The following is a 23,080-nucleotide window of genomic DNA, read 5'->3' as shown; positions in this document are numbered from 1 at the left end:
ATCTTTTTCGTGTATACTCATTATACTTATATATACGACCCGAGTAGATGCGTTTTTCATGGAAGATGATTTTCAGTGTATTTTTGGGTGTAAAATTGTTTTGGACAGATTTCGGCTCTTTTGTTAACTTAGTTAATGGAGCCAGTGGATGTGCTTATCTCTGTATAAATAGGAAAAATATTCGTTTTCATCATTAGTAATACGCGTGGTGACATCTGTGGTTAAAGCTGCTATTTATATCTCATGTGGCGTGTAGCTTTTGATTTTCCACAGTATATTGTAGCGACGTATGTACAGTAAAAGCAATAGATAATTTGGTTGCATATTGCGCACTGAAATAACGTCCCAAACAAACAAGCCATTATTGAATGTAATATTTTCTTCAAAATTTGTTTTTTTTTAGATGTTGTGCGCCTTCTTCTTTAGATAATTTTTTCACACAACATTGGAAGAACTTTCAATGTTTGTTTGAGCTAATTCTGATTCAAATGGAAAATTATAAGCAATAGTAATCTGTGTGACTGTCTTTGGCCAGCGGGCAAGCGAAAATGCCTATAAACCGTCGGCCAAGACTGATACGAACATTATTTTTCAAGAAAGGGACCGAAAACCCGAAAAATCGTCTGTAAAACCACAGTCTTCGGTCCCGATCGACGCACTTCAAGCATGAGTTGTACTCTAAATAGGGGACTGAAACACAACTGTAAATGAAGAGTGGCATGAATCATGTTGCTAAAATATCGCAGAGAGTCTACATTGGTCTTCGCAGCCTATGGCCTCAATCAAGGTCGACTCCTCTGCGGACACGTTGCACTCTGGCTAAAGCGCTTCTTTTACCGCATCTGGACTATTGCAGTGCTGTATTCTACTATGGACTGGATCATGAGTCGTGGAAGGTGCTGACTGCTTCGATTAAGTCAATAGTACGATATGTCTATGGTCTAAGGCGTTATGATAGCACTGAATCGTATGTGACTCGATTCCTAGGTTGCTCGCTTGACACTTTTTTTAAAATTCGGGCCATGACGTTGTTGTACAAGATTGATTTCATGGGACAACCGGCTTATTTGAATGAAATTCTTGTGCGTGGTCGGTCAACTCGGACGAAACAATTTGTTATTCCTCGAGCCGAACATGTGGTGGGAAAGCAGACTTTGTTTGTACAAGGAATCAACGATTGGAATTCAATACCAGTGAGGACGAGAATGGCTAGTTCGTTGAGCCTGATTCGGAAGGAGTGTGTGGAATTTTTCAATGGTCAAAGTAGGCCAACGATATATGTGTGAGTGAGGACTTTTATCGGTTTAGTCTACTTTTGTGAGTGAGAGAACTCTGTAAATCAGATAACGTTGAGATGAAAGTTATGATACGAGACTAGTTGTATCCGGTTTTGAGTTGCTTTGTTCATGACAGACAAACGTTATGTTTTAATACTTTGTTTGTATAAATTATTATTAAGCAGTGAGGGTGGTGCCAATTCTGCTATTGTTCTCTTATTTTTATTTTTATTCTTCTTCGTAAATTTTTCATGTGTTAATGTAGAGTGTAACGTCTTTTGTTTCCTTTTTTCTTTCTCTTCTTCTGTTTTTATTAGGTCTTTTTTCCATAGGAAAAAAAGACCTATTGTGGGCACTTCATCTGTCCGTCCGTCCGTCCGTCCGTCCGTCCGTCCGTCCGTCCGTCCGTCTGTCCGTCCGTCCGTCCGTCCGTCCGTCCGTCCGTCTGTCCGTCCGTCCGTCCGTCCGTCCGTCCGTCCGTCCGTCCGTCTGTCCGTCCGTCCGTCTGTGTCACAAATAAAATGTGATTGATAAAAGTTAAAATTGCAATGCTACTATGAACAAACCAACACCAGGCAAATCAATTATTATTTGTTATCTGGTAACCAATAGCTCATAGCAGACATTGCAATTTGAAAGTTTGGTAGTTGTTGGTAGTTGGACCCCCAAAATATTTAGCAGCAAAGATGTTTCTTACTCGAGAGACGCACACCGACTGACGAAATTATTCGGCCTGCTTGCCTTTTTATAACTCAAATATTTGGTAGTTGACTACCTCGGTGGTAAATTGCAATGCTACTATGAGCAAACCAACACCAGGCAAATCAATTATTATTTGTTATCTGGTAACCAATCGCTCATAGCAGACATTGCAATTTGGTAGTTGTTGGTAGTTAGACCCCCAAACTATATAGCAGCAAAGATGTTTCTTACTCGAGAGACGCCACACCGACTGACGAAATTATTCGGCCTGCTGGTCTATTTATAAATCGAGTATTTGGTAGTTGACTACCAAAGTGGTAGTTGACTGACTACCAAAGTGGTAGTTGACTGACTACCAAAGTGGTAGTTGACTGACTACCAAAGTGGTAGTTGACTGACTACCAAAGTGGTAGTTGACTGACTACCAAAGTGGTAGTTGACTGACTACCAAAGTGGTAGTTGACTGACTACCAAAGTGGTAGTTGACTGACTACCAAAGTGGTAGTTGACTGACTACCAAAGTGGTAGTTGAATGACTACCAAAGTGGTAGTTGACTGACTACCAAAGTGGTAGTTGACTGACTACCAAAGTGGTAGTTGACTGACTACCAAAGTGGTAGTTGACTGACTACCAAAGTGGTAGTTGACTGACTACCAAAGTGGTAGTTGACTGACTACCAAAGTGGTAGTTGACTGACTACCAAAGTGGTAGTTGACTGACTACCAAAGTGGTAGTTGACTGACTACCAAAGTGGTAGTTGACTGACTACCAAAGTGGTAGTTGACTACCAAAGTGGTAGTTGACTACCAAAGTGGTAGTTGACTACCAACATGGTAGTTTACTAATACGGATGTTGTAGATATGTTTACTGTTTGAGAGCTGCACACCGACTGATGAAATTAATCGGCTTGCTTGCCTATTCATAATTCCAAAATTTGGTAGTTGAATACCAAAGTGGTACTTGAATGAGTACCAAGCTAGTAGTAAACAGAAATTGAAAAAAAATGAAAAAGACCTCACCAGGCTTCAGCCGGTCTATTCTTGTCTTACTGTTGTGGGCCAACGAAATTATGCGCAAATTTTTGTATAAGGGTTACTCTTGCATAATGGGAAAATAAAATGATGAATGAATGAATGACAGTAGTCGGTCCATTAAACTTCTCCGAATCTTCGAAGCAGACGTCCCGTGTGCTCGAAAAAGAAGTTCCATGTCTGTCGTGCTCGAAATTATTTAGTTTTCCTGTTGAAAAGGACTTGTACCTAGCTCATCTGTTTCTCACATACAAGATTGTGATTAGTGATGAACATCATATCGCTCTCTTGGATGAATATCTGGCCTACTGGCATAAACAGTTCCACGGTAAAGGCTTTCCGATTCAGCGAAATGGCAGGATTGAAGTGATCAGTCCGTTTTCTCTTTTCTCCGTTTCAGATGCAAAAATCTCAAATCCTTCGGAAGAGTATTGTACACAATGCTTCTGAATCATTTGCCCGATGGAACGCCAGCCGTTAATGAGAAATATTACTTACTGAGCGAGGTGTTGCCACAGGATTACGAGCTACGCAAAAACCTGCATCTGAAACGTTTAGAACAAGTGTTACAGCAACACCAGTTCGAGAGAACGGATCAGACATTCAAGCGAGAATGTTTACACTGCCGGGATGTCATTGCACCAACAAGAGCTTGTTTCATTGAACACCTGTTCGCCAAGCACTTCCTGCAGCTGGGGAAGTCGGAAAATCTCGTCTACATTGATGAGTTGATCGACGACGTTCAGGACAAATTGGAACAACTGATTTGCCTGTTTTGTAGTAAAAAATTTAAGGATCGCCCGACTTTGAAGGAACATATGCGAAAGAAGGGCCACAAACGCATCAATCCTGACAACAAGACGTTCGACAAATATTTCCTTGTCAACTACAAAAATGAAATGGACAATCCGAGGGGAAGTGGCCATTCGGCTAAGCAATCCGTTCAGTCTGTAATGCTGAACAGCATGAACGTATCACGTCGGACACAATCAAAAGCGGCATACGAAAGCAATGGGGCAGCAGCTCAGTCGGATAGCGATTCGGATTGGTCAGACTGGGAGGGCGAAAAACAAAAACTCAATTGCCTATTCTGTTCGATCAACGACACCGACTTTCCAGCGATCAAAAGCCACATGAAAGCTAGCCACGAATTCGATTTCGAGACGGCCATTTCGGGATTGAATTTCTATGAGAAGGTGAAGGTCGTCAACTATATGCGAAGACAAATGCACTTGTCGAAATGTGTATCGTGTGACGAGCAATTCGAAACTATCAAACTGCTGTACGATCACTTGGCGTCGGCAAAGCATTACGGAATCGGAAGCAAATCGAAGTGGGATCATCCGGAGTTCTTTTTCCCAACGTACGAGGATGATTCATTTTTGTGTTATTTGGACGATCCGAATGACAACAGTTGCATGGACGATGCTGTAGTCATTTCCGAAGAACCACTTGTGTCTGTGAATCCAACCGTTGTTGAAAAACTCTCCAAAGAAAATGAGTGAAATTTTTGCAAATAAAATAATTTTTGTTACAGAAGAGAAGTCTCTTGCTTTTTGGTCGTTTTCCCATTTTTATTGATTTCATTGCGTACAGTAGGTGCTGGTGCCTATATGGCCGTACCTCGTTCCAGATTCTGCTTGATTTCCGCTGTGTGTTCGCCGTAGAATCGTTCCAGCTTTTTGTTGAACCGCTGATTCTTCTCATTAATGTAATCAATGTCCGCATCGTCGTTGTGTGTTCTACGTCGCGAGAAGCTCTTCCGTTTCGATATTTGATTTTCCAGATCCTTGACCATATTATCAATTGCCTTGGGATCGTCTTTATGGAGTCCTTGCTGTATCGTATGCGCTCCTCCATAGAACGCCTCTCCAAACGCTTGTCGCTGTTCCTCATATTTAACCATGTCCCGTGCGGGCATCTGTTTCACCAGTCTGTTGTACTGTCTAGCTGTTTGTGCCTCGTAGTCTGAAAATCCGACGTCCGGCATTGAATTTATTGCTGGAGCAAAAAATGGCTGACACTTTCAGTTTTGTGATTTTCTTTTCGAAATAATTCAAATGCTTTTGCGACGTTCAACTCACGCCACTGGAAAATTTGTGTTCAAAAACACAAAACATCAATAATTATTTTCTTTTTTTCTGTTGGAAGGCATTAAATATTTCAGATGATGCATTCTCCTTCATCTGGCTGCACCCCACGAAAACTCGTTTTACGTGAATGACTTGCACCCCGCGAAAATAGACATTCCTTGACGATAGTGTCACACAAATATCCCTCATGTAATCGACCATTTTCGCAGGGGCCAAATTGATATGTAAGAATCAATTTTCGCTTGGGGCAAGCAATAAAAGTATTTATTGAAACAGTTTACACATTTACAATTTTGTATGGGGTTTCCTCAACACTGCCACTTGTGACGCATTTTTTTTTGCTAAAATTTTTGTTCTAAACTTTTTTTGTGAAATTTTTTTGTCGCAAATTTTTCTCCATAAAATTTTCCTTTTTAAAATCTTTTGCGTTCTCGCGCAGAATGCGTCACCTAAAACGATATCAGATGTTTTGTAAGAATTGTTTTGGAAGAATGGGCAGGGACTGGCGTCACATTTCCCTGTATGAGGGTTTTTGTCTGATAACAAGTTACTGTCTATACTGTTCGAAATGCTCAATATCGATACGTTCAATTTTAACTCTCATTAATGGTTGTTTAACCGCATCGTGAACTGGTATCATTGCGTTTCTTTTGTATTCACTGTTTGTGTTGTGGACCAGAAAACTTGTTTACAAACAAATGATTTGGATCTGAACACCAACCGTCCCTCCCAACACTATTATATATAATATGCTGCTCTGTCGACTCAACAGTTTAAAAATTTCGTGCCCAATGAAAATAAGAGGAAATTCTTATACCAATAATAAATTGTCAAAATACAAATCCCCCCACAACAAATATGAAATGTCAACATCGAAGTGAACACATATCGATTGTTGTCATTTCATTTCTTGTGAAAGTGTTTGTTTTGAAATGAGTTTGAAATGCATTCTGAATGCATGTTTATGAAATCAGTTCTAAATGCATTTCGAACCAGTTTTTTTGTATTAGGGGGCCCTAATACAAAAAAACTGGTTCGAAATGCATTTAGAACTGATTTCATAAACATGCATTCAGAATGCATTTCAAACTCATTTCAAAACAAACACTTTCACAAGAAATGAAATGACAACAATCGATATGTGTTCACTTCGATGTTGACATTTCATATTTGTTGTGGGGCCTTGACAGGATACGAGATTCTTTAGTTTGTAAATAAATATTTGTCATTTTAAGTACACGAAAGAGTCACTCATTTGATTTTTGAAAATATGGCCGGAATATTAGAATTTTTCGCATCGTTTGCTGAACAGGTGAAGGCAGATGGAGGCGTTGTTAATATACGCCCGGTAATTGAATTTTGGACCACTTGTAGTCCCATCACAATGAAATATCACCAGGAATCGTTTAGCAGGTTTACTATTCTTTGACATGGCTAATACTTATGTGTGATCAATGTAAGATTTATCTAGCGAAATACGCCCAACTATACTGTCCAATTTGTGCGCCAACTATCAAGCACAAGGAATGTTTCCGCGTCATGGAATTGATGCACTGAAATCGATATTAAGCCAAGCTGAAAGCGATGACTCTGTCGCACAATGGTGCCTGTCGGTCCATGTAACGAAAATGAACGATAAGAAAGGAGACGGACTAAAACTATCTCGTTTGCTGGCTTTTATCAGGAAGATGAGAGTGAAGGTTCCGGATCGCTATCAAATGTCTTGGATCGAACTAGGGCAAAAGGTGATAAAACACAGACAGGTATTATTGTCGACAGTGTTTCGATGTGTCTGATCTTAATCGCAAGTAAATATTTTAGATTCTACAAATTGTCGCTACCGTTCTTGGAAAGTTTCAAAGTGAAGCGAAACCAGAAAATGATGTGGGATTCGTAATAGTTAACAATGAAGCTCTAAACCTCCGAGGTTTTTCGGGTTTATTTTTGATATACATAAACTGCGCTCATTTTGAAACAGAATTTCGTACGAGCTACACGGAAGCCGAAAGAGATGATTTCGATACAGAGAGAGTCGAGCTAGCCGCGAAAATGAGCTTAATTGCTCTCATCATTCATGAGTTTGGCCACATCAAGCTGCGGCAGGCAAGATCAAATGTCTGTAGAATCTCTATTCCACTTAAAAATATTCTCTCTCTATGCAGGCATATGGTGATTTCAATGTGAATACGCCAAAGTTGGCTAAGGAAAAAGGCCTGCCAGACAACTACAAAGAGATGGGTGTGCTATGCGAAATCGAGACGTTCGGTTCACATGTCGATTGGAGCAATTCTAGATTCGGTGCAAATTTGGAATTTATGCGGTCATTTGTCAACGCGATTGAAACGGGAGCGAAACTGCCGAAGAGTCCACTAGGTCTCGTAGTCGACCGTTTGGAATCTGAATATTCTTCATCCGGAGTAGATATACAAGCGACATATCCTGTTTACGAATAAAAAATCTTAGTAATGGCACAATTTTGAAAGAACACCCATTTCCAGTTCCTTTATAAAAGCTTTACTGGCAGAGAGAACATAAATTTGTGAATTTTTGCGTAATTTAATCAGCTCCTTCACCAAGCTCTGGACATTGCATTTCCGTCCAACTACCGGAATCTAAACCATCTGAAACTAAGGATTTTTCTACACAAAATGCATTTGGTCGATTACCGGATCGGTATTTTGATCAGCGACCGACCACGTCAATCGTCGAATTTGTACCGATCCGGCTAGTTTGTATCCCTGAGGTGGATGTAGGTACCTTGACCGGGAATCGTACTTTCTTGCCTGCGACGCACAACAAATGTTTCGTCTCTTTAACAGGCGAACTTTCTATTTCCATGTTGCGAATTTGTTCAACTAAAACCAAACACGTCAATTACAACCTAGTAACAATCTTTTTGGATGTGAGTCTTTCAATGTGAACAAAAATTTTGCAATTTGTGGGGTTTCATTGAGTAGGTCATTGACCGCAAAAACAAATTTGCTCAATACAGTCTCACGCACCGAAAAAAGGATACCTGAGAAGTATAACTTTCTGCCGTCAAATGCAAATTCTATCCATGGTGCGGTTGAAATTTTTTTAAATGAAATCGGAGATAAGGCTTCTAACGGGTCCATAACGGGTCACGTGAAACTGTCTGTCTCAGCTCGCAGAAATCTCGGCGGCCAAACGAATGTGGTATAATTCGTAGCTAACACTTGTGGCTTTCCACTACACATAAATTGTACAAAGTAGACAGCTTACTAAAGACAAAATTTCCAAACAGGTCGACCCGCCATGTCGACCCGATAATGGACCCGTTTTGAGATACCGTCTTTAATAATCTGCATGCTGTAAAAATTATATTTGCAGCGGAAAGCTACACCTGTTAGCTACGAATTATACCACACTCGATTAGTCGTCGAGATCTTTACGAGTTGACACAGTCGCGTGACCCGCCATGGACCCGTTAGAAGCCTTACTCGGAGACACCCCTTTTAGTTTTAGCAGGGATAGATTAGGGAAGACGAGTACTCTTCAACGCAACATGATTTAGCGATATCCGCTGAGTCGTTTCGGACAACCAAAAATCATGTCCAAAAGCGAGCCTCAGTCCGAGGAAAGTAGATGGACTTACGTTTGTCCTTCGAATTAGTAGAGGAACCAATTCTAAGGTAATAGGCGATAGAGTTATTGGTCTCGGTCATCTGGTCGAAGAGTTATCGCAATTGGAATTTAAAAAATTTCAATTTTCAGTGGGTGATATCTCGTTGATGAAGCGACGGAGAAAATCTGTTGATAACTATTTTGGACGATGGTTCTGTGCTCTTTATGTGTAAAATTTTTTGGAAGTGGCCTTCTATGTTCCATTTTCAGATATGTCACTTTTTTTGCTAACCTCGATGAACTTTGGCCGCTTCCATACCTAACCGGTAGGCTAGTTTTAAGTTAGCGCATGTGTTAGCCTGAAGTCTAACCTTTCCAACGATACCAAACACGCTATGCTTGCTTTATAAGAAGTGCTATTGATGATTGAGTTTTTGGGTCGAAGTCACTCTACTCGCAAATTTAGAGCCATGCAAAATAAAAAAATCTGTTCATCTGGCATCCGTGTATTATTGTCGCTTGTTTTGTTGGAAGAGAAAAACGCAAATTAGTTTATTTTATATATTTAGCCTACAATTTATTGCATATAAATATCAAAATGTCCCATATAGACAAATATTGTCTATAAACTGTTCGAAATGCTCAATATCCAGTCATGGCACTAAATTTCCCGACTAACTCAATACAAGCATTCGTTGCCCCAACAACCGAACCAAGGTATTTTGCTAACATTAGCGTTACTAGTAGTATTGTTACTGCTACTACTCTTAGCTTTCGTTGATTCACATTTTGAGATGTTAGCTTAAGAGTGATATCGCCAAATCTTCGAACAACTTTGAGACAAGGTGTCACGGATTTTATTGAGTTGTAGCTCATTCGATTCGTTGAACTGATGCGAGTAAAACGTAGTACTACGTTTGGTGAAATTTATTTTGTTGTCGACGATCGAGGTAGTGAAGTAAGGGTCTGCCAAAAGGGGCCCAAAATCGTTTTTTGCAATTACTCGAGTGAAACAATTTCGGGAAAAAACTTTTTAGCTACGTTTGAAGGTCTTGAAGAGACGCAAAATTTGAGTATACTTACCACCAGGTCCATGTTCACCTGACGGTGATATTAATGACTTTAGATGAAAAAATAGGTGATTTTCCGAAGTACCTGAGCGGCTGCAGTGTCAGGTGAACATGGACCTGGTGGTAAGTATACTCAAATTTTGCGTCTCTTCAAGACCTTCACACGTAGCTAAAAAAGTTTTTTCCCGAAATTGTTTCACTCGAGTAATTGCAAAAAAACGATTTTGGGCCACATTTGGCAGACCCTTACTTCACTACCTCGATCATCGACAACAAAATAAATTTCACCCAACGTAGTACTACGTTTTACTCGCATCAGTTCAACGAATCGAATGAGCTATAACTCAATAAAATCCGTGACACCTTGTCCCAAAATGTCTGATTTTGTTCGATGTTTTGGCGATATCACTCTTAATTGATAGCACTTGTGGTGAAAATGGCTACCGGTCCCAATCCAATGATCATTAAATGCATCAACTCACAAGTGTTGGTAATAGCAAAAAACTCATCAAGAATTGAGTATAAAGGTTCCGGTCTCATGCAAACGTAAAGTTACAGTTTTGTTAATTTATGACTGCATTCTATTCTAATGTTACTTCCCACCATAACATCAAATTAACCGACTTTCGACTGTGTCTTCAGATAAATATTACCGATTTATCAACTGAGTTTCGTTGCAATTTACCGGAAACGTTTGTAACAGAAAGAGGTAGGCAGATGCTTATGGTCTTTAGTGTCGATCCTGATAACAATTCCTGTCATACTTGTTTTTGTCTATTTTACTATATTAGAAATTCGTAGCGTGTGAGTATATTATCCAATCCTGCAAAGCCAGCAACTATTTGCATGATTTTTCATGTATTTCGCGTGCTTCTAGCTGCATTTCAGTTTTGTGTCATTTTTTTACTTTACACCCTTACACCCGTCCACCTCTGGTTCAATCAACTGTTGAATTTTGTTGTGATATTGAGAAGGTCGACTGCTGATGGAAAGGGAAATGTAATTTTCTGTTCAGATAGTTTTCATCTGAAAAACGTCGCAACTTATTTTAAAACATTCGATTTGATGACAAACATTACCTGGTAAAATAGTTGACATTTTAATGGGAAAATGTCTGAAATGGAAAAATTTACCATGAAGTTTCCATGAGAACCATCATACACATTTATATCGACCATATTGTGTTTCGATTACAAATTCAAAAACTGTACGCAACTCATCTGCGCTTCGGAGAGAAGTTGTAGAGTCAGCTCTACAACTCAATGAAAGTAGAAAATTTGTATTCATTCCGAGTCGATACTGGAAAGTGTTGTGGAAAAGCGAACGAAAACAAAACGTACAAAATAAACAGTCTGCGACGTAGTTTCTTTTACGTTTGAACTTTTTTTTAATGGAAACTTTTTCTGAATCCAACCAAATTAATTACCAGAAATAAGTCCAACCATTCAATTTGTTATTTTGTAGAAAATAGTTGGAAAGTCTAACATTTTTTATAACCAGTTTACCAAAATCAATTTTCTACCGAAAAGTGAAAAAAAAGAAGAAGAAAAGACTCTAGCGAACGTATAGTTTTACGGTCATCGCATTATATTAGCCAACGAGGAATGAAATCATAACATAATTATAATTGTGTGTCATTTTCCTTGCAAGTCTAACCACATACACATTTTAATAAATCGATAACAGTTAATTCTACGTCGCTGAAGTGACCTGGTGTAACCCAAGTATTGTGCTATCCCTAACTTTCATCATACACGTAAAATGTTCGTGCAAGCTTTCTGCTATGTTTTATTTATGAATTTTGAACGATAAAAATATGTGGATACGATAGATCAAACGAAGAGGTCACAATGTCACATGTAAGTACATTTGTATGTAATTACGCATCCAAACTCCCAACGAACCTATTGTGCTACCTTGAAAATGACTTTAAATAAATGGAATTTTCCACTGAAATTTATGTACAAAATTTCGATTCTCAAAACATTTCTTCTTCGGGGAACAGGGATCGGTAGGTCCAATGTGTTTCCGTCAAACATTTTACTGATGCGTTTAGCCTTCGTCTGTATATTGTCCTTGGTCTGCCGTTTTTGTTATTTTATAAAACATATGCATAGGAGTTTGCTACTAAGAGATGGAATGAGCCGAAAAAGAGTCGTATAATCTCAGGCTGTATGTCTTTTCGTCCCACGGTATATTTTTCAGTAACTCGTTCTTTTAATTCAATTCAATATCTTCATTTAAGTGTGGAAATCGTGTAAGGGATGTCTCCGAATTTTTATCGTAAAAAATAGATCGACGACTGCATCCCATCTTCATCAATATATTTGTAGCACAGGTACATTTTTATGATACATTTTGATGTGAAGGTATGGATAAATCAATATAGAACCTATACCCCAGAAGAAAATAATTTCTGTATCTTAGGCAGCTATGGCTAATCGTTTGTCAAGAAAAAGAAAATTCTAAATTGAACTTCTCCTGCCCTTTTCAAATTCTCTGTACTTTCGAATCAAAAAAATTCACAAAATTTACTTATCACGTCCGTTAATTTTGCTCATACCGACGCATTAAATCAAAACCATTTTTCATTGGATCGGAAAAGCACTTTTAGGTCGTTCGTCGTTTGGCAACTGTTGAAATGATGCTCGTTAACGTCTGATTTTAACCTCTTTTCCTTCAGATAATAATGATTGACGAGCCGAACGGAAACAATTTACTGATGCCGAAACATCCAAATGGCCTAGCATCATCATTTTCCAATGATGATATGAGTCAAAGTCAAAGTCAATCGATTTCCGAATACACCGATGCCAACGAAAGTATGTCATGTCCAACTGAGTTTTTGGCCGAGGTAAATAACAATTTATTGAAACTAATATGTATATTTGTTGCCGAATATTGTCGTTACGTGTTTCGAGACTATGAGTAGAGAAATGTGTTTGTATACCTAAAAGCGTTGCTTTTCATTTTCATCGACTAACATTTGATGTCGAATTTTCAGTTTCTGTCTGCTGTTATGCTGAAGGATTATAAAAAAGCTTTGAAATATTGTAAATTGAGTAAGTCAATTCATGCTTTGGGCAACGAAGAACCAATTTAACAAAAATATTTTTATCATTTGAAGTACTAGAGTTTGAGCCGAATAACATCACAGCAAAAGAGTTTTATCCGCTGATTCAGGAGAAGCTAAAATGTAAGCCAAAACACTCAGTAAATGGAACCAACATATTAAGTTTATTATTCGTTCGAAGATACGACAACCAGCTCTACAACTGATAACCTCAACCAAGCGTCGTCACACGACCTTGGCGAACCAGAAGAGTCTGAGGCAAGTCACGATTCGTCAAGCGACCAATCCGACACTGACTATTCGAGTGAAAGTGACGACGACAAAGAGCCAAACGATGGTGGCGAGTACATGCCGAACCATTCAAACACATCATCGAATTGTACGAGTGGCAGCGAGAATACGACCCATTCATATCCGAGTTCGTTATTGGAGGAAGAAGACGATTTGCATTTGGTGCCGAATTTGGAGAAATTAAATTTGTCGCCGAGTTTGAGTGATCTGAACAATGGTATTTTGAAACCGAGGAACGTTTTCGATAACATTTTGATTGAACGAGAATATTTGAATTTTGTTGCAGGTAATTACGAGAAAGCTTCAACAAGCGAGTCTGAATCGCCTACGGAACCGCTTACACAGCATATTGCAGCAAATATCGGCTAAAAATGAAACTATTTTTCTTTACTTAAGTAAAATAGGTAGCGTCTAGGCCAAAGAAAACCTATATTTTGCATAACAATCTTTCTGTATTTTTTTAAACCATTTTTCGAATCAGAAAAGTTTTTTATGAAAATTTTTTGCAAATAACTTTGCAAAAATTAATTCAATCAAAGCGCCTCACATCTAGCAGAAAACAACAAATTACGATGTCATCACTCAGGGTTCTCAGAATGCATCCATTTTTTTGCGTAGCTGCAGCAGCTACATTTTTGTGAATCGAATCTGTTTCTCGCAGGTACTTACCAAGTGTTCGAGAAATTCTACTCCTCGATAGCTTTACCATGGTCATGGTTTACATAACAAGTAAGAATATTCGTTGTACTCAACTGACTCAACTTCAAGATTTCCCAGAAATGCTCGCACGTACACAGATTAGATAAGTAAATGTGATTACGAGAAGTGAAAAATAACGAACTGAACGAATCTTATCGGATTTCTTGCATTTCTACATTAAACTGTCGTCGCTATAAAGTCGATTTTTCTGTGAACTCCTAACTATTTAGTCTTGAGTCTGTACTCTGCACGTCTTGGTCTGAGTCTGCTATACCCACTTATTTCACTAATTTTCAATCATAGGCACTACATATTGCATACACACATAAACAAAGCGTCAAATCAAATCGATTAAAGGTGTGTGCTCTTGGAAGCTTTAAAACAAATTGAAGTTCCAATTCACCATCATCGTTGAGATCACGAAATCTTTTCTAAAATGCTTTGCATTAACACAGTTGGTAGCTTATGATGAATGTATATTGCATAAATATTATGATTTAACTTTCAACCAACGAAAATGAACTGAAAGAATTACTTTGATTCTTACGTATATAGATCGAGAGACCGTAGATGAGAATTATATCTAGACATAATTTGTATAAAATGATGTAGAAACCAACATTCATCGTCATGACATGAACAGCAAAATGAATGTTTAACAAAAGAGGAATTTGTTTTTCCTTATAAAATATGAAATTTGTACTTTTAACACGAAATATGAAAATCAGCGACACAAATCCGGGGAATTGAAAATCAAGACTTTTTAAATATGGAACTCATACGGTTAAATGCTCTATCTGGTATAATCCGGCGGCAATGGCGGCCAAAAGTACAAAAACAGAAGATAAACAAACAAAAAAAAGGAAAATATTTTACTCAACTTTTTCTAGTCAATAGCAAAGTGAATGTAATGAAAGTATAAATTTAATAAAATATAAAAATTGGTGTATTTAACTTTCGATAAATAAAATAAAATAAAACGAATCCGAAGCAGTTTGTTTTCCTCCAACAATACGAAATAGTTCCCAACTGTGCTCAGTTTTAGTTGCCAGTCGTCGTCGGTTAATGAATTTCCTTTCATTTCATTTATTTCCGATAAAGTTGACTAAGTACATGAATCGCGTAGCTCCAGTATGCATTATCAATTCAAAGGAGCTACAAACAATGATTGGACCAAGGTATTCCACACAAATGAAGAAATGATATTTAATGAGGTCATCCAACGCAATTCAAGCAAAAGTGATCAGAATCGACAACTGTCGAACAGGGTACTATTTTGTACGAAATGGTTTTCTTTACATTTGATTGTTACACCTTCCAGTTTCAGTACCCTATTACATTGAAAATAATTGCGGCTCGTCAACTTTCGGCACCGTGAACTCTACTTAAATAGTAAAGGAATACATCCACACCCACAAAAAGAGATTTTCGATGTACATTTAAATCGCCCAATTTTAACGAGTAGCTCGTAGAAAGTACGTTTTAAATGTAAAATTTACGGATAAGTAAACCATTGGTCTTATCGTGTTTTTGAGAGTTTTATCCGTACATCGATGTACACTTGATCCGTACACGGTATCGGATAATCTGGCACACGGTGCCAAAAGAACGCACTTTTAAACTACGTAAAAGGTGAACTCGCACACGCAAGCTTATTGCTGCAAATGCTTTTTAGCCATGTCATCGACTTAATGACTCCTTTTACAAAGTTTTGGTATCGAAAAATCGTGTGCGAGTTCACCTTTTAAGTAGTTGAAAAATGCGTTATTTTAGCACCATGTGCCAAATTACCCCACGCCAACGTATGTAATGATTATACTTGAATCTTTCAGCGTTCAGATTTTTTGGATGATTGATTTATATAAGATGGAGCTAGGAGTCATAGAACATTTTGCATACCTACTACTCCGAGTGGACGAAAGAATTTTTCGCCAGAGTTCGACTCTTCAGATAAAGAAAATTTTGGAAAATTTGGCTGAAATATATGGGCAAATTTCAAAATCGGTGCTATTCCACACATTTTTATTATTATCTATGCAGTAGACAAAACCAGAAGATCTTTATTGCCTGCTCTATGCGAAAGTTAATTATTAAATGAAGAAGTTTGCCCCTTTTGAATAGGATCCATTTCATGAAGAATATGTATGGTTTACGTGAATTCGTTTGTCATAACCAGCCTTCGCGTGGGACAGACTAGAATACATTGGATGCTCCAACACATAATTCATTCATTGTTTTTCGACAAACATTGAATTTAATCTGATTCATACTGTTGGAGTTATTGAAAAAAAAATATTTTTACGATCTCTCTGGAGTGCACCGTGCGGATGACTTGAATCTCGATTCCATCTAAGCTGTTCGAAGTTGTCGCAAATTCACTTTTACACGTATGACCCCTGATTAGAAGTCATAACTTCGGAAATTTTGTATGCAACACCAAAATAATAGTTCGATAGCAACAGGCGTAATAAGAGCAACAAAATTAGCTAAAACTAATTAAAATTTCTTGAGATTTGTTTAGTAAGATTCAACAAGAGTCAATTTAAACCTAGTCAATTTAGTACTGGTCCATTCCCTGTTTTATATGGATTATAGTCAAGTCTTCATAGTGTTGCGTCAAAATAAAAAAAAAAATCTAGATATCCCTGATATGTATCACGAAGTGTTTCGATAATCATTGAAACCTACGTGGTCTTGTATTGGTGCAACCTGAGGGAACAGAACACTTTAATGGATAGACCAGATGGGTCGTTGAATAAAAAAAAATTGCATCTGACATTCTTAGCAAACTCGACAACATGCATTCATAACCAAATTCCACTCCAATTCTGATTAATAAAGAAAAGTTTTCTTAAATTGGTGAATTTAAAAAGCTCACAATGTTGACACTCAAATTGTACCATATTGACTTTTTGAGTTTAAAATCTACACTGTGAGTGATTATTCTCCCTCTAACATGTTTTGTTATTTCTCTCTCGTATTTACATAAATTCTCCACTCTTAAAATTGTCTCTCTTAAAATTTACTCGATCTGACACATGTCAATTTTGTTTATAAATTTTCATTGAACTTACTGAACACCTACTCGACACATCTTTATTTGCCAATATGCCGATCGATGTAAGCGTGAATAATATTCCACTGTTATATTACTCAATTGTCTAAATGTTCCCCATTAGCTGTCATGGTGGAAGCAACCGCCTCCGATACTTGAAGACAGCCATGAGACTTTGTTGTCTTATGTTTTGGATCCACAAGTCAGTTTGCACAACCCGGATCCATACATCTTTCCGCGAGTACCATGCGAACAACGACTATATTTCGCACCTTCATGTTCAGCGAGTACCGTTCTTGCCCCACAAAGGGATCTTCAAACCGGTGATATAACTGATTATACAGAAGTTTCCGTTGACGATGCCGAAAGTAATGCACGGAATTCAATGTCATTGAGACGAGCTCCTTTGCCGCCGGAACAGGCTACTAGAGGTTCGGCTGTTAACTACCCGTTTTGGCCGGGTGGATTTGATGCTCCAGAATGGAAAGTCGGTATGTTATTTGCTTGTCATGGATAGCCGCCGATTGTCATTGAAGATGGTATTTTGTTGCAGATGTGTCGGATGTGGATGAGTTAGATTTCGAAAATAATCTATTAACCGTGGCGCCTGGATTTCAAAATGGTTTAGAGTTCGATGTCGTCGAAAAGAGCGTAGTCATCGATGAAAGCGTTAACGACAATGCAACGGTCAATTTGTTGTCGGTATTAGACGACACCGATCATAATTATCTGGGTCTATTTATGAAGGAAACGAATGCCGACAATGCTGCAAACGACGGAGACCCAACGATCAATTTTGGTGCATTAACATTGGATGATTCGTTAATTGAACCAGTTGAACGACCTGTCCTGAAGATATCCGAAGCAGATACGGTTATGCGGTCAATGGAATGGGCTGAAATGATAGATGTGTCCAAACCGATGAATGATTTTGAGGTTCTAGTCCCAAATCCGGCTCAAACGTACAGTTTCACATTGGACGCGTTCCAAAAACAAGCGATTGTGAAGCTAGAAGAACACAGTCACGTCTTTGTGGCTGCTCATACATCAGCTGGCAAAACAGTAGTCGCTGAGTATGCTATAGCTTTGGCCAAACAACATAAGACTCGATCGATTTACACGTCACCAATCAAGGCCTTGTCGAATCAGAAGTATCGCGATTTTAAAAAGAAATTTCAAGATGTCGGCCTTATCACCGGAGATATTCAAATCGATCCAACTGCCAGTTGCCTCATAATGACCACGGAAATTCTCCGGTCGATGTTGTATTGCGGAAGCGAAGTTACCAGAGATTTGGAATACGTCATTTTCGATGAAGTGCATTATATTAACGATGCGGAAAGAGGTCACGTTTGGGAGGAAGTTCTGATTTTGTTGCCGGATCATGTTAGTATTGTGATGCTTAGTGCCACAGTTCCTAATACAATGGAATTTGCCAATTGGGTCGGACAAACAAAGAAACGGAAGGTTTACGTTATCAGTACGTTGAAGCGGCCCGTTCCACTGATGCACTATCTTTACACTGGCAGTGGAGGCAAGACCAAAAACGACATTTTCTTAATCGTCAACGGCAGCCAGGAATTTTTGATGAAAGGATATCGTGACGCAATAGCGGCCACAGAGAAACATTCAAAAACGGTACCGAACGCCAAAGACTCGAGATCGAGAGGTGGTGGCGGTGGCGGAACAAATAAATCCTTTAAACCAAACGTTTTGAATCCGAAACAAGAGCAAAACCTTTGGGTGGGACTTATCGATTATCTTGAAAACAATAAAAAGCTGCCAGTGGTCGCCTTCACTCTGTCACGTAATCGATGCGATCGAAATCTTCAGGCACTACAATCAGTTGATCTGTGCACAACATCGGAAGCGTATCACATCCAATCGTACTTCCAAAAATGTTTAATGAAATTAAAACCAGAAGATCGGGACATACCGCAAATCTTAACACTACAAGATTCACTAAAACGGGGCATCGGTGTGCATCACAGTGGAATTTTGCCCATTCTCAAGGAAATTGTGGAAATACTCTTCCAATCCGGTCACGTTAAATTGCTCTTCGCTACGGAAACGTTCGCCATGGGTGTCAATATGCCTGCCAAGACGGTTATTTTTGATAGTCACCGCAAATTCGATGGATCCGAATCACGTCTTTTACGTGCCGCTGAGTATGTTAAGCAGCAATTTATCTGTCCTCATGACTAGGTAGTAATCAATTTCCTATTTGCTTAGATACACTCAAATGGCTGGTCGTGCTGGACGACGTGGTCTGGATCCCGAAGGTACGGTAATTTTAATTTGCAAAGGCGAAGTACCACCGGAAAGTGAATTACGAACGATGATATTGGGTCGCCCATTGCGTTTGGATTCCAAATTTCGTCTCACGTACGCAATGATACTGAATCTACTGAGAGTGGAACGGGTTACGGTGGAAGATATGATGTCACACAGTTTCTTGGAGTTTGATTCGAGAACGAAAATACCGGAAAATCAGGCGATGCTAAAGGCTGCCGAAAAGGAGATTTCCGATATGCAAGAAATTGGCGAGCATATGCAGCCATTGTGTCAATTCTATGATATTAGTTCCGAATATATTCAGCTAATGGATGAACTATTGGTATGTTAGGTTAACTTGATGGTGCAGCAAGCTTCAACGACATTTTAACGACAATTTTATTAACAGAATGACAGCGTCACGCAGCATAAAATGATGAAAGAATTGAAACCAGGCCGAGTACTTATTGTCACACAAAATCATCACTACAATAAACTTGGAATTTTCCTATCAATTGCTAGCAGCCGGGACCTTAAGTTTAAAGTACTGATTTTGGATGACGTTCTCGATAGTAATTCAACTCCGGTAAATAAAATAAGATATTTTTTCTGAAAAACTTAAAGTCCGAACCGGGTTTTCTAATGTTTTTGGGGTGAAAATCTAGCATATCTATCGATCATGCCTTCTGATTTATTTTTGGGGATGTCTCACAAAAACAAAATTTTTCATTCCATCTCCATCGTACAATCAATCGAATTCTTCTACCATTTAACATTTGATATTTCATTGGTATTGATTCAATGAAATGTAAGTGGTGACACTGCATATCGTCAAAGTGTTTAAAAATTGAAAGTTGAGACAAATGATTTGATGATTTTACACTAGTGAATGCTAGACAGGGGAGTTCTGAATTGTTTTTAGGATTTTTTTTCGATTGCAGTGTAAAAGGGTGTCGAATCAACCTTTAATCAATTCGTTTTTGTTTAAGGATTCCCCAACTAAAAATTCGCTTGTGATGAATCGAGGTGAATTGTGGCACCGCATGGTTTCGATGACGCCCCAACATAAAGTCTACATTCCCGAAGGTGTTGGCGGACACAACATTCTCACCATAAAACTGAACAACATCGTCGATATAACGAAAACGAATCTGAAAATCGAAGCCGATAAAATCGTCCAAAATTGGGAACAGCGTCAAATACCCAGATTCAAAGACTCGCCACCCGGTCCGTCCGTAACGAAAACGATTACCGAACTGTACAATCTGAACAACAGCGTGATTGCCGGCGACACGAAATTGGAGTTTTTCAGTCTGAAGCCCGAATTGCACACCACCACGATTATGGAACAGGTGGCCAAATTGAAAAAGAAACTGGGCGATATCATTGAGTGCACAAATGCGTCGAATTTCATCCAGGAGTTTCCGGTAGTGTTTGATCGCAAAACACTGGAAAAGAAGAAGGACGAGCTGAACTTTAAAATTTCGAAAGAGAGTCTCTCGCTGTATCCCGATTACGTGAACAAGTTGGAAGTGCTCAAGGAAATGGGCTACATCGACAAACAGCATGAGGTTAAGATGAAAGGAAGAGTGGCTTGTGAAATGGGTTCGAATGAACTGATTACAACTGAGCTGGTCTTATGCAACACTTTTACGGATTTGAAGCCTGAAGAAATTGCAGCTCTGCTGTCCGGACTGGTATTTCAAGCGAAAACGAATTCAACTCCGCAGTTAACGGAAAATTTGAAAAAGGTAAAAATCGATTTTAAGCTTTAATCAATCCGAAATAAGACTCTAGGTAAGCGCAGCACAGCACTCATTTACCGCTGTTTAATCAATTTTTTGAAAAATGCCTATCTCTGCTCTCGGAGTAGATAATTCGTTATTGATAAAATCGGCTGAATTACAGTCCTAGCTTCCAGTAGTGCATGAGAAATATGAAATTGACCGGACGAAGATAAAAAATTCACCAAAAAACCTTCTTTCATTGCAGTGCATCGATAACATCAAAGAAGTGGACGAAGAAATCATTCAAATCGAAAACAAACACAAAGTTTCCACTCACGACGAGATGATCGCACGAGATCGATTGAATTTCGGTTTGGTGGAAGTTGTGTACGAGTGGGCTCGCAATAAGGTAAAAGTTGTTCGTCAAGCATAAAGATCTATACTGAAAATCGCCAACAAATTCCTAGTCCTTTGCGGAAATCATGAAGCTGACCGACATTCAGGAGGGCATTATCGTTCGATGCATTCAGCAATTGAACGAAACAATGCAAGATGTGAAAGATGCTGCACGAATAATCGGCAATCCAGCGTTGCATCAGAAAATGGAAGATGCGTCGAATGCAATTCAACGGAACATTGTGTTTGCAGCAAGTTTGTACCTGCAGTCTGAGAATAAGTAGAAGTTAACGTCGAAACCAGTTAGCAATTGTTTTATTTGGCGAATAAACCGATGAAATTGGTTAATCATTATGTTCCATGTTCCCCTTCTCCCAGTTTCTCTTCCGAAAATTGTTGCAAATATTCGATTTCGATTGGATGCAATTTCGTAGCTGGTAAGACCAACGAGTGTAGTGGTGCGCCCAAATCTGTTTCAGCCATTTGACTCAACGTGCAGACGACGATTGATTGAGTTTCATGTCCGACCCTAGCTACACCAACAAACAAACTATTCTCATCGTAGGCCAATTCTGCGGAATTAATACCCTCGTCCCGTTTCTTCTTTACTATCTGTAATAACTGGTCAGCGGCTTCGGCGACGGACATAAACCGTGGAGGTTGGTACTCCTTTTTCTTCTTCATAATTGATTCCAGGGTCGGTTCCTTAACTCGAATATCTGCCAAAAAGAGTGGAGAAATTGGAATCATGTTCCACAAATGTGCATCCCAACACTTTTACCTAGCAAGCACAATGTGTGATAACCATTATCGCGATTGATTTTGATCTTATCGTAGAAACTGTCCGGCTGCCATGTATCACTCCAATACGGTATGGATATTGTTTCACCGAAACTGTACAATTGTAGTCCACAACAACCAATGGCATTCATAATGGACGCGTTGTGGATGACCTGATATTTGATGTTCAATTCTTTGGCTCGAATGATGACATCTGTGTGTGTCGTAGCTCCAAACGGATCGCCTACAACTAGTAGTGCAACGTCAACGGTATCTGCCCCATCTAAAATTGTAGCGGCCTCTTGTTCGACAAGATCACGATCGGCAATAATCAGGGGACGGCCGTAAAAGTCTTCCTAAGAAGAGAGATAACGGGAGGTCATTGGAAATTCATTTAACTACCGGCAACAAGTTGGTTAACCTTAAAAGACTTACCAGTGCCTTTTGTCCACAAGTCAGTATGGATGTGTATGACTCCAGGTAGACACGCTCACATTTTTTTATAATTTCCAATCCCTTGACTGTCACATCTTTAGGATCGCCCAATCCCAGGCCAATGATATAAAACATTATTTACACTTGTCAAAACTAAAATCTCTCTTCTTCGTTTTAACCATACAGATCTGACAGAATGACAGACACATGGTATATAGTAAGGTGTCACTGCGGGGCGTTTTTACTGTTTTAGTTTCTTGTCCATTATTTTTCTGATTGTACATTAAAATCAAAGGAATAACCGCGTTTCCACTAGAGAATCGATAGCGGATGGTGTTGCTTTCGTCCCACGTATGGAATGCGTATGGCGGATGTTACGCCATCTGTTATCGTTTCTCTGGTCTTAACCAGTTTTGAGTTTCTTTTAGAACAGTCTCTTCGCAAGATAACTTTTAATGAATCCATCTTTCAAATCTTGTGCTTGCACCGTTTGTACACTCACGATTGTAATACAAGAACAAGATTTATATTGACCCACGACCCACACAATAGACTGTTCTAAGAGCGTAACCTTTGACTGACTAGGAAAA

The 23,080-nt window shown here is 38.9% G+C and overlaps 6 protein-coding genes across 10 annotated transcripts; 4 read left to right on the top strand and 2 right to left on the bottom strand.

Moving 5' to 3' along the window:
* The first annotated feature begins 3,114 nt into the window (after positions 1-3,114).
* Positions 3,115-4,517, top strand: LOC119070530 (zinc finger protein 277-like). The gene is made up of 2 exons (XM_037174904.1): positions 3,115-3,359; positions 3,440-4,517. Exons 1-2 carry the CDS (start codon positions 3,115-3,117, stop codon positions 4,515-4,517), a joined length of 1,323 nt encoding a protein of 440 aa, XP_037030799.1.
* A 78-nt stretch (positions 4,518-4,595) lies between these two features.
* On the bottom strand, positions 4,596-5,033 carry LOC119070517 (pre-mRNA-splicing factor Syf2-like). The gene has a single exon (XM_037174883.1). It carries the CDS (start codon positions 5,000-5,002, stop codon positions 4,622-4,624), a length of 381 nt encoding a protein of 126 aa, XP_037030778.1. The 5' UTR covers positions 5,003-5,033; the 3' UTR covers positions 4,596-4,621.
* A 905-nt stretch (positions 5,034-5,938) lies between these two features.
* On the top strand, positions 5,939-7,641 carry LOC119070514. 3 transcript variants are annotated; one of them, XM_037174877.1, is made up of 5 exons: positions 5,939-6,315; positions 6,418-6,518; positions 6,577-6,868; positions 6,927-7,208; positions 7,268-7,641. In XM_037174877.1, the coding sequence occupies exons 2-5, from the start codon at positions 6,490-6,492 to the stop codon at positions 7,556-7,558; spliced, it is 894 nt and encodes a 297-aa protein (XP_037030772.1). In that variant the 5' UTR covers positions 5,939-6,315; positions 6,418-6,489; the 3' UTR covers positions 7,559-7,641. The 3 variants fall into 3 exon arrangements, with proteins under 3 accessions (XP_037030772.1, XP_037030771.1, XP_037030770.1); XM_037174876.1 differs by having other exon boundaries at positions 6,392-6,518; XM_037174875.1 differs by having other exon boundaries at positions 5,939-6,518.
* A 3,048-nt stretch (positions 7,642-10,689) lies between these two features.
* Positions 10,690-14,804, top strand: LOC119070516 (glutamate-rich protein 2). 3 transcript variants are annotated; one of them, XM_037174880.1, is made up of 6 exons: positions 10,690-11,619; positions 12,444-12,614; positions 12,765-12,822; positions 12,888-12,956; positions 13,015-13,341; positions 13,411-14,804. In XM_037174880.1, exons 1-6 carry the CDS (start codon positions 11,611-11,613, stop codon positions 13,491-13,493), a joined length of 717 nt encoding a protein of 238 aa, XP_037030775.1. In that variant the 5' UTR covers positions 10,690-11,610; the 3' UTR covers positions 13,494-14,804. The 3 variants fall into 3 exon arrangements, with proteins under 3 accessions (XP_037030775.1, XP_037030776.1, XP_037030777.1); XM_037174881.1 differs by lacking the exon at positions 10,690-11,619 and adding an exon at positions 12,184-12,374; XM_037174882.1 differs by lacking the exon at positions 10,690-11,619 and adding an exon at positions 12,184-12,377.
* A 2,059-nt stretch (positions 14,805-16,863) lies between these two features.
* Positions 16,864-21,623, top strand: LOC119070511 (helicase SKI2W). Its single transcript, XM_037174872.1, has 8 exons — positions 16,864-16,943; positions 17,003-17,369; positions 17,432-19,046; positions 19,111-19,495; positions 19,562-19,738; positions 20,142-20,903; positions 21,145-21,288; positions 21,347-21,623. Exons 1-8 carry the CDS (start codon positions 16,932-16,934, stop codon positions 21,557-21,559), a joined length of 3,675 nt encoding a protein of 1,224 aa, XP_037030767.1. The 5' UTR covers positions 16,864-16,931; the 3' UTR covers positions 21,560-21,623.
* On the bottom strand, positions 21,569-22,742 carry LOC119070515 (diphthine methyl ester synthase). Its single transcript, XM_037174879.1, has 3 exons — positions 22,491-22,742; positions 22,057-22,411; positions 21,569-21,994 (listed from the first exon to the last, which is right to left on the bottom strand). Exons 1-3 carry the CDS (start codon positions 22,623-22,625, stop codon positions 21,627-21,629), a joined length of 858 nt encoding a protein of 285 aa, XP_037030774.1. The 5' UTR covers positions 22,626-22,742; the 3' UTR covers positions 21,569-21,626.
* Positions 22,743-23,080: the final 338 nt, after the last annotated feature.

Source organism: Bradysia coprophila (genome assembly GCF_014529535.1).
Source record: "Bradysia coprophila strain Holo2 chromosome X unlocalized genomic scaffold, BU_Bcop_v1 contig_98, whole genome shotgun sequence".
Taxonomy (NCBI): Eukaryota; Metazoa; Arthropoda; class Insecta; order Diptera; family Sciaridae; genus Bradysia; species Bradysia coprophila.
This window is presented reverse-complemented; position numbering and strand designations above follow the sequence as displayed.

Bases quoted from the DNA above. Each gene is read 5' to 3' on its own strand.
- LOC119070511 (XM_037174872.1), top strand. The intron at 19,047-19,110 runs GTATGTTAAGCA...CTATTTGCTTAG, and splicing joins CGTCTTTTACGTGCCGCTGA to ATACACTCAAATGGCTGGTC. The intron at 21,289-21,346 runs GTAAAAGTTGTT...ACAAATTCCTAG, and splicing joins ACGAGTGGGCTCGCAATAAG to TCCTTTGCGGAAATCATGAA.
- LOC119070515 (XM_037174879.1), bottom strand. From the start codon at position 22,625: ATGTTTTATATCATTGGCCTGGGATTGGGCGATCCTAAAGATGTGACA. The intron at 22,412-22,490 runs GTAAGTCTTTTA...CTCTCTTCTTAG, and splicing joins CTTGTGGACAAAAGGCACTG to GAAGACTTTTACGGCCGTCC. The intron at 21,995-22,056 runs GTAAAAGTGTTG...TCTTTTTGGCAG, and splicing joins TCACACATTGTGCTTGCTAG to ATATTCGAGTTAAGGAACCG.
- LOC119070514 (XM_037174875.1), top strand. From the start codon at position 6,376: ATGGCCGGAATATTAGAATTTTTCGCATCGTTTGCTGAACAGGTGAAG. The intron at 6,869-6,926 runs GTATTATTGTCG...TAAATATTTTAG, and splicing joins AGGTGATAAAACACAGACAG to ATTCTACAAATTGTCGCTAC. The intron at 7,209-7,267 runs GCAAGATCAAAT...CTCTCTATGCAG, and splicing joins GCCACATCAAGCTGCGGCAG to GCATATGGTGATTTCAATGT.
- LOC119070530 (XM_037174904.1), top strand. From the start codon at position 3,115: ATGACAGTAGTCGGTCCATTAAACTTCTCCGAATCTTCGAAGCAGACG. The intron at 3,360-3,439 runs GCGAAATGGCAG...ATCCTTCGGAAG, and splicing joins GGTAAAGGCTTTCCGATTCA to AGTATTGTACACAATGCTTC.
- LOC119070517 (XM_037174883.1), bottom strand. From the start codon at position 5,002: ATGCCGGACGTCGGATTTTCAGACTACGAGGCACAAACAGCTAGACAG.
- LOC119070516 (XM_037174880.1), top strand. The intron at 12,823-12,887 runs GTAAGTCAATTC...TATCATTTGAAG, and splicing joins TTTGAAATATTGTAAATTGA to TACTAGAGTTTGAGCCGAAT. The intron at 13,342-13,410 runs GTATTTTGAAAC...ATTTTGTTGCAG, and splicing joins TTTGAGTGATCTGAACAATG to GTAATTACGAGAAAGCTTCA.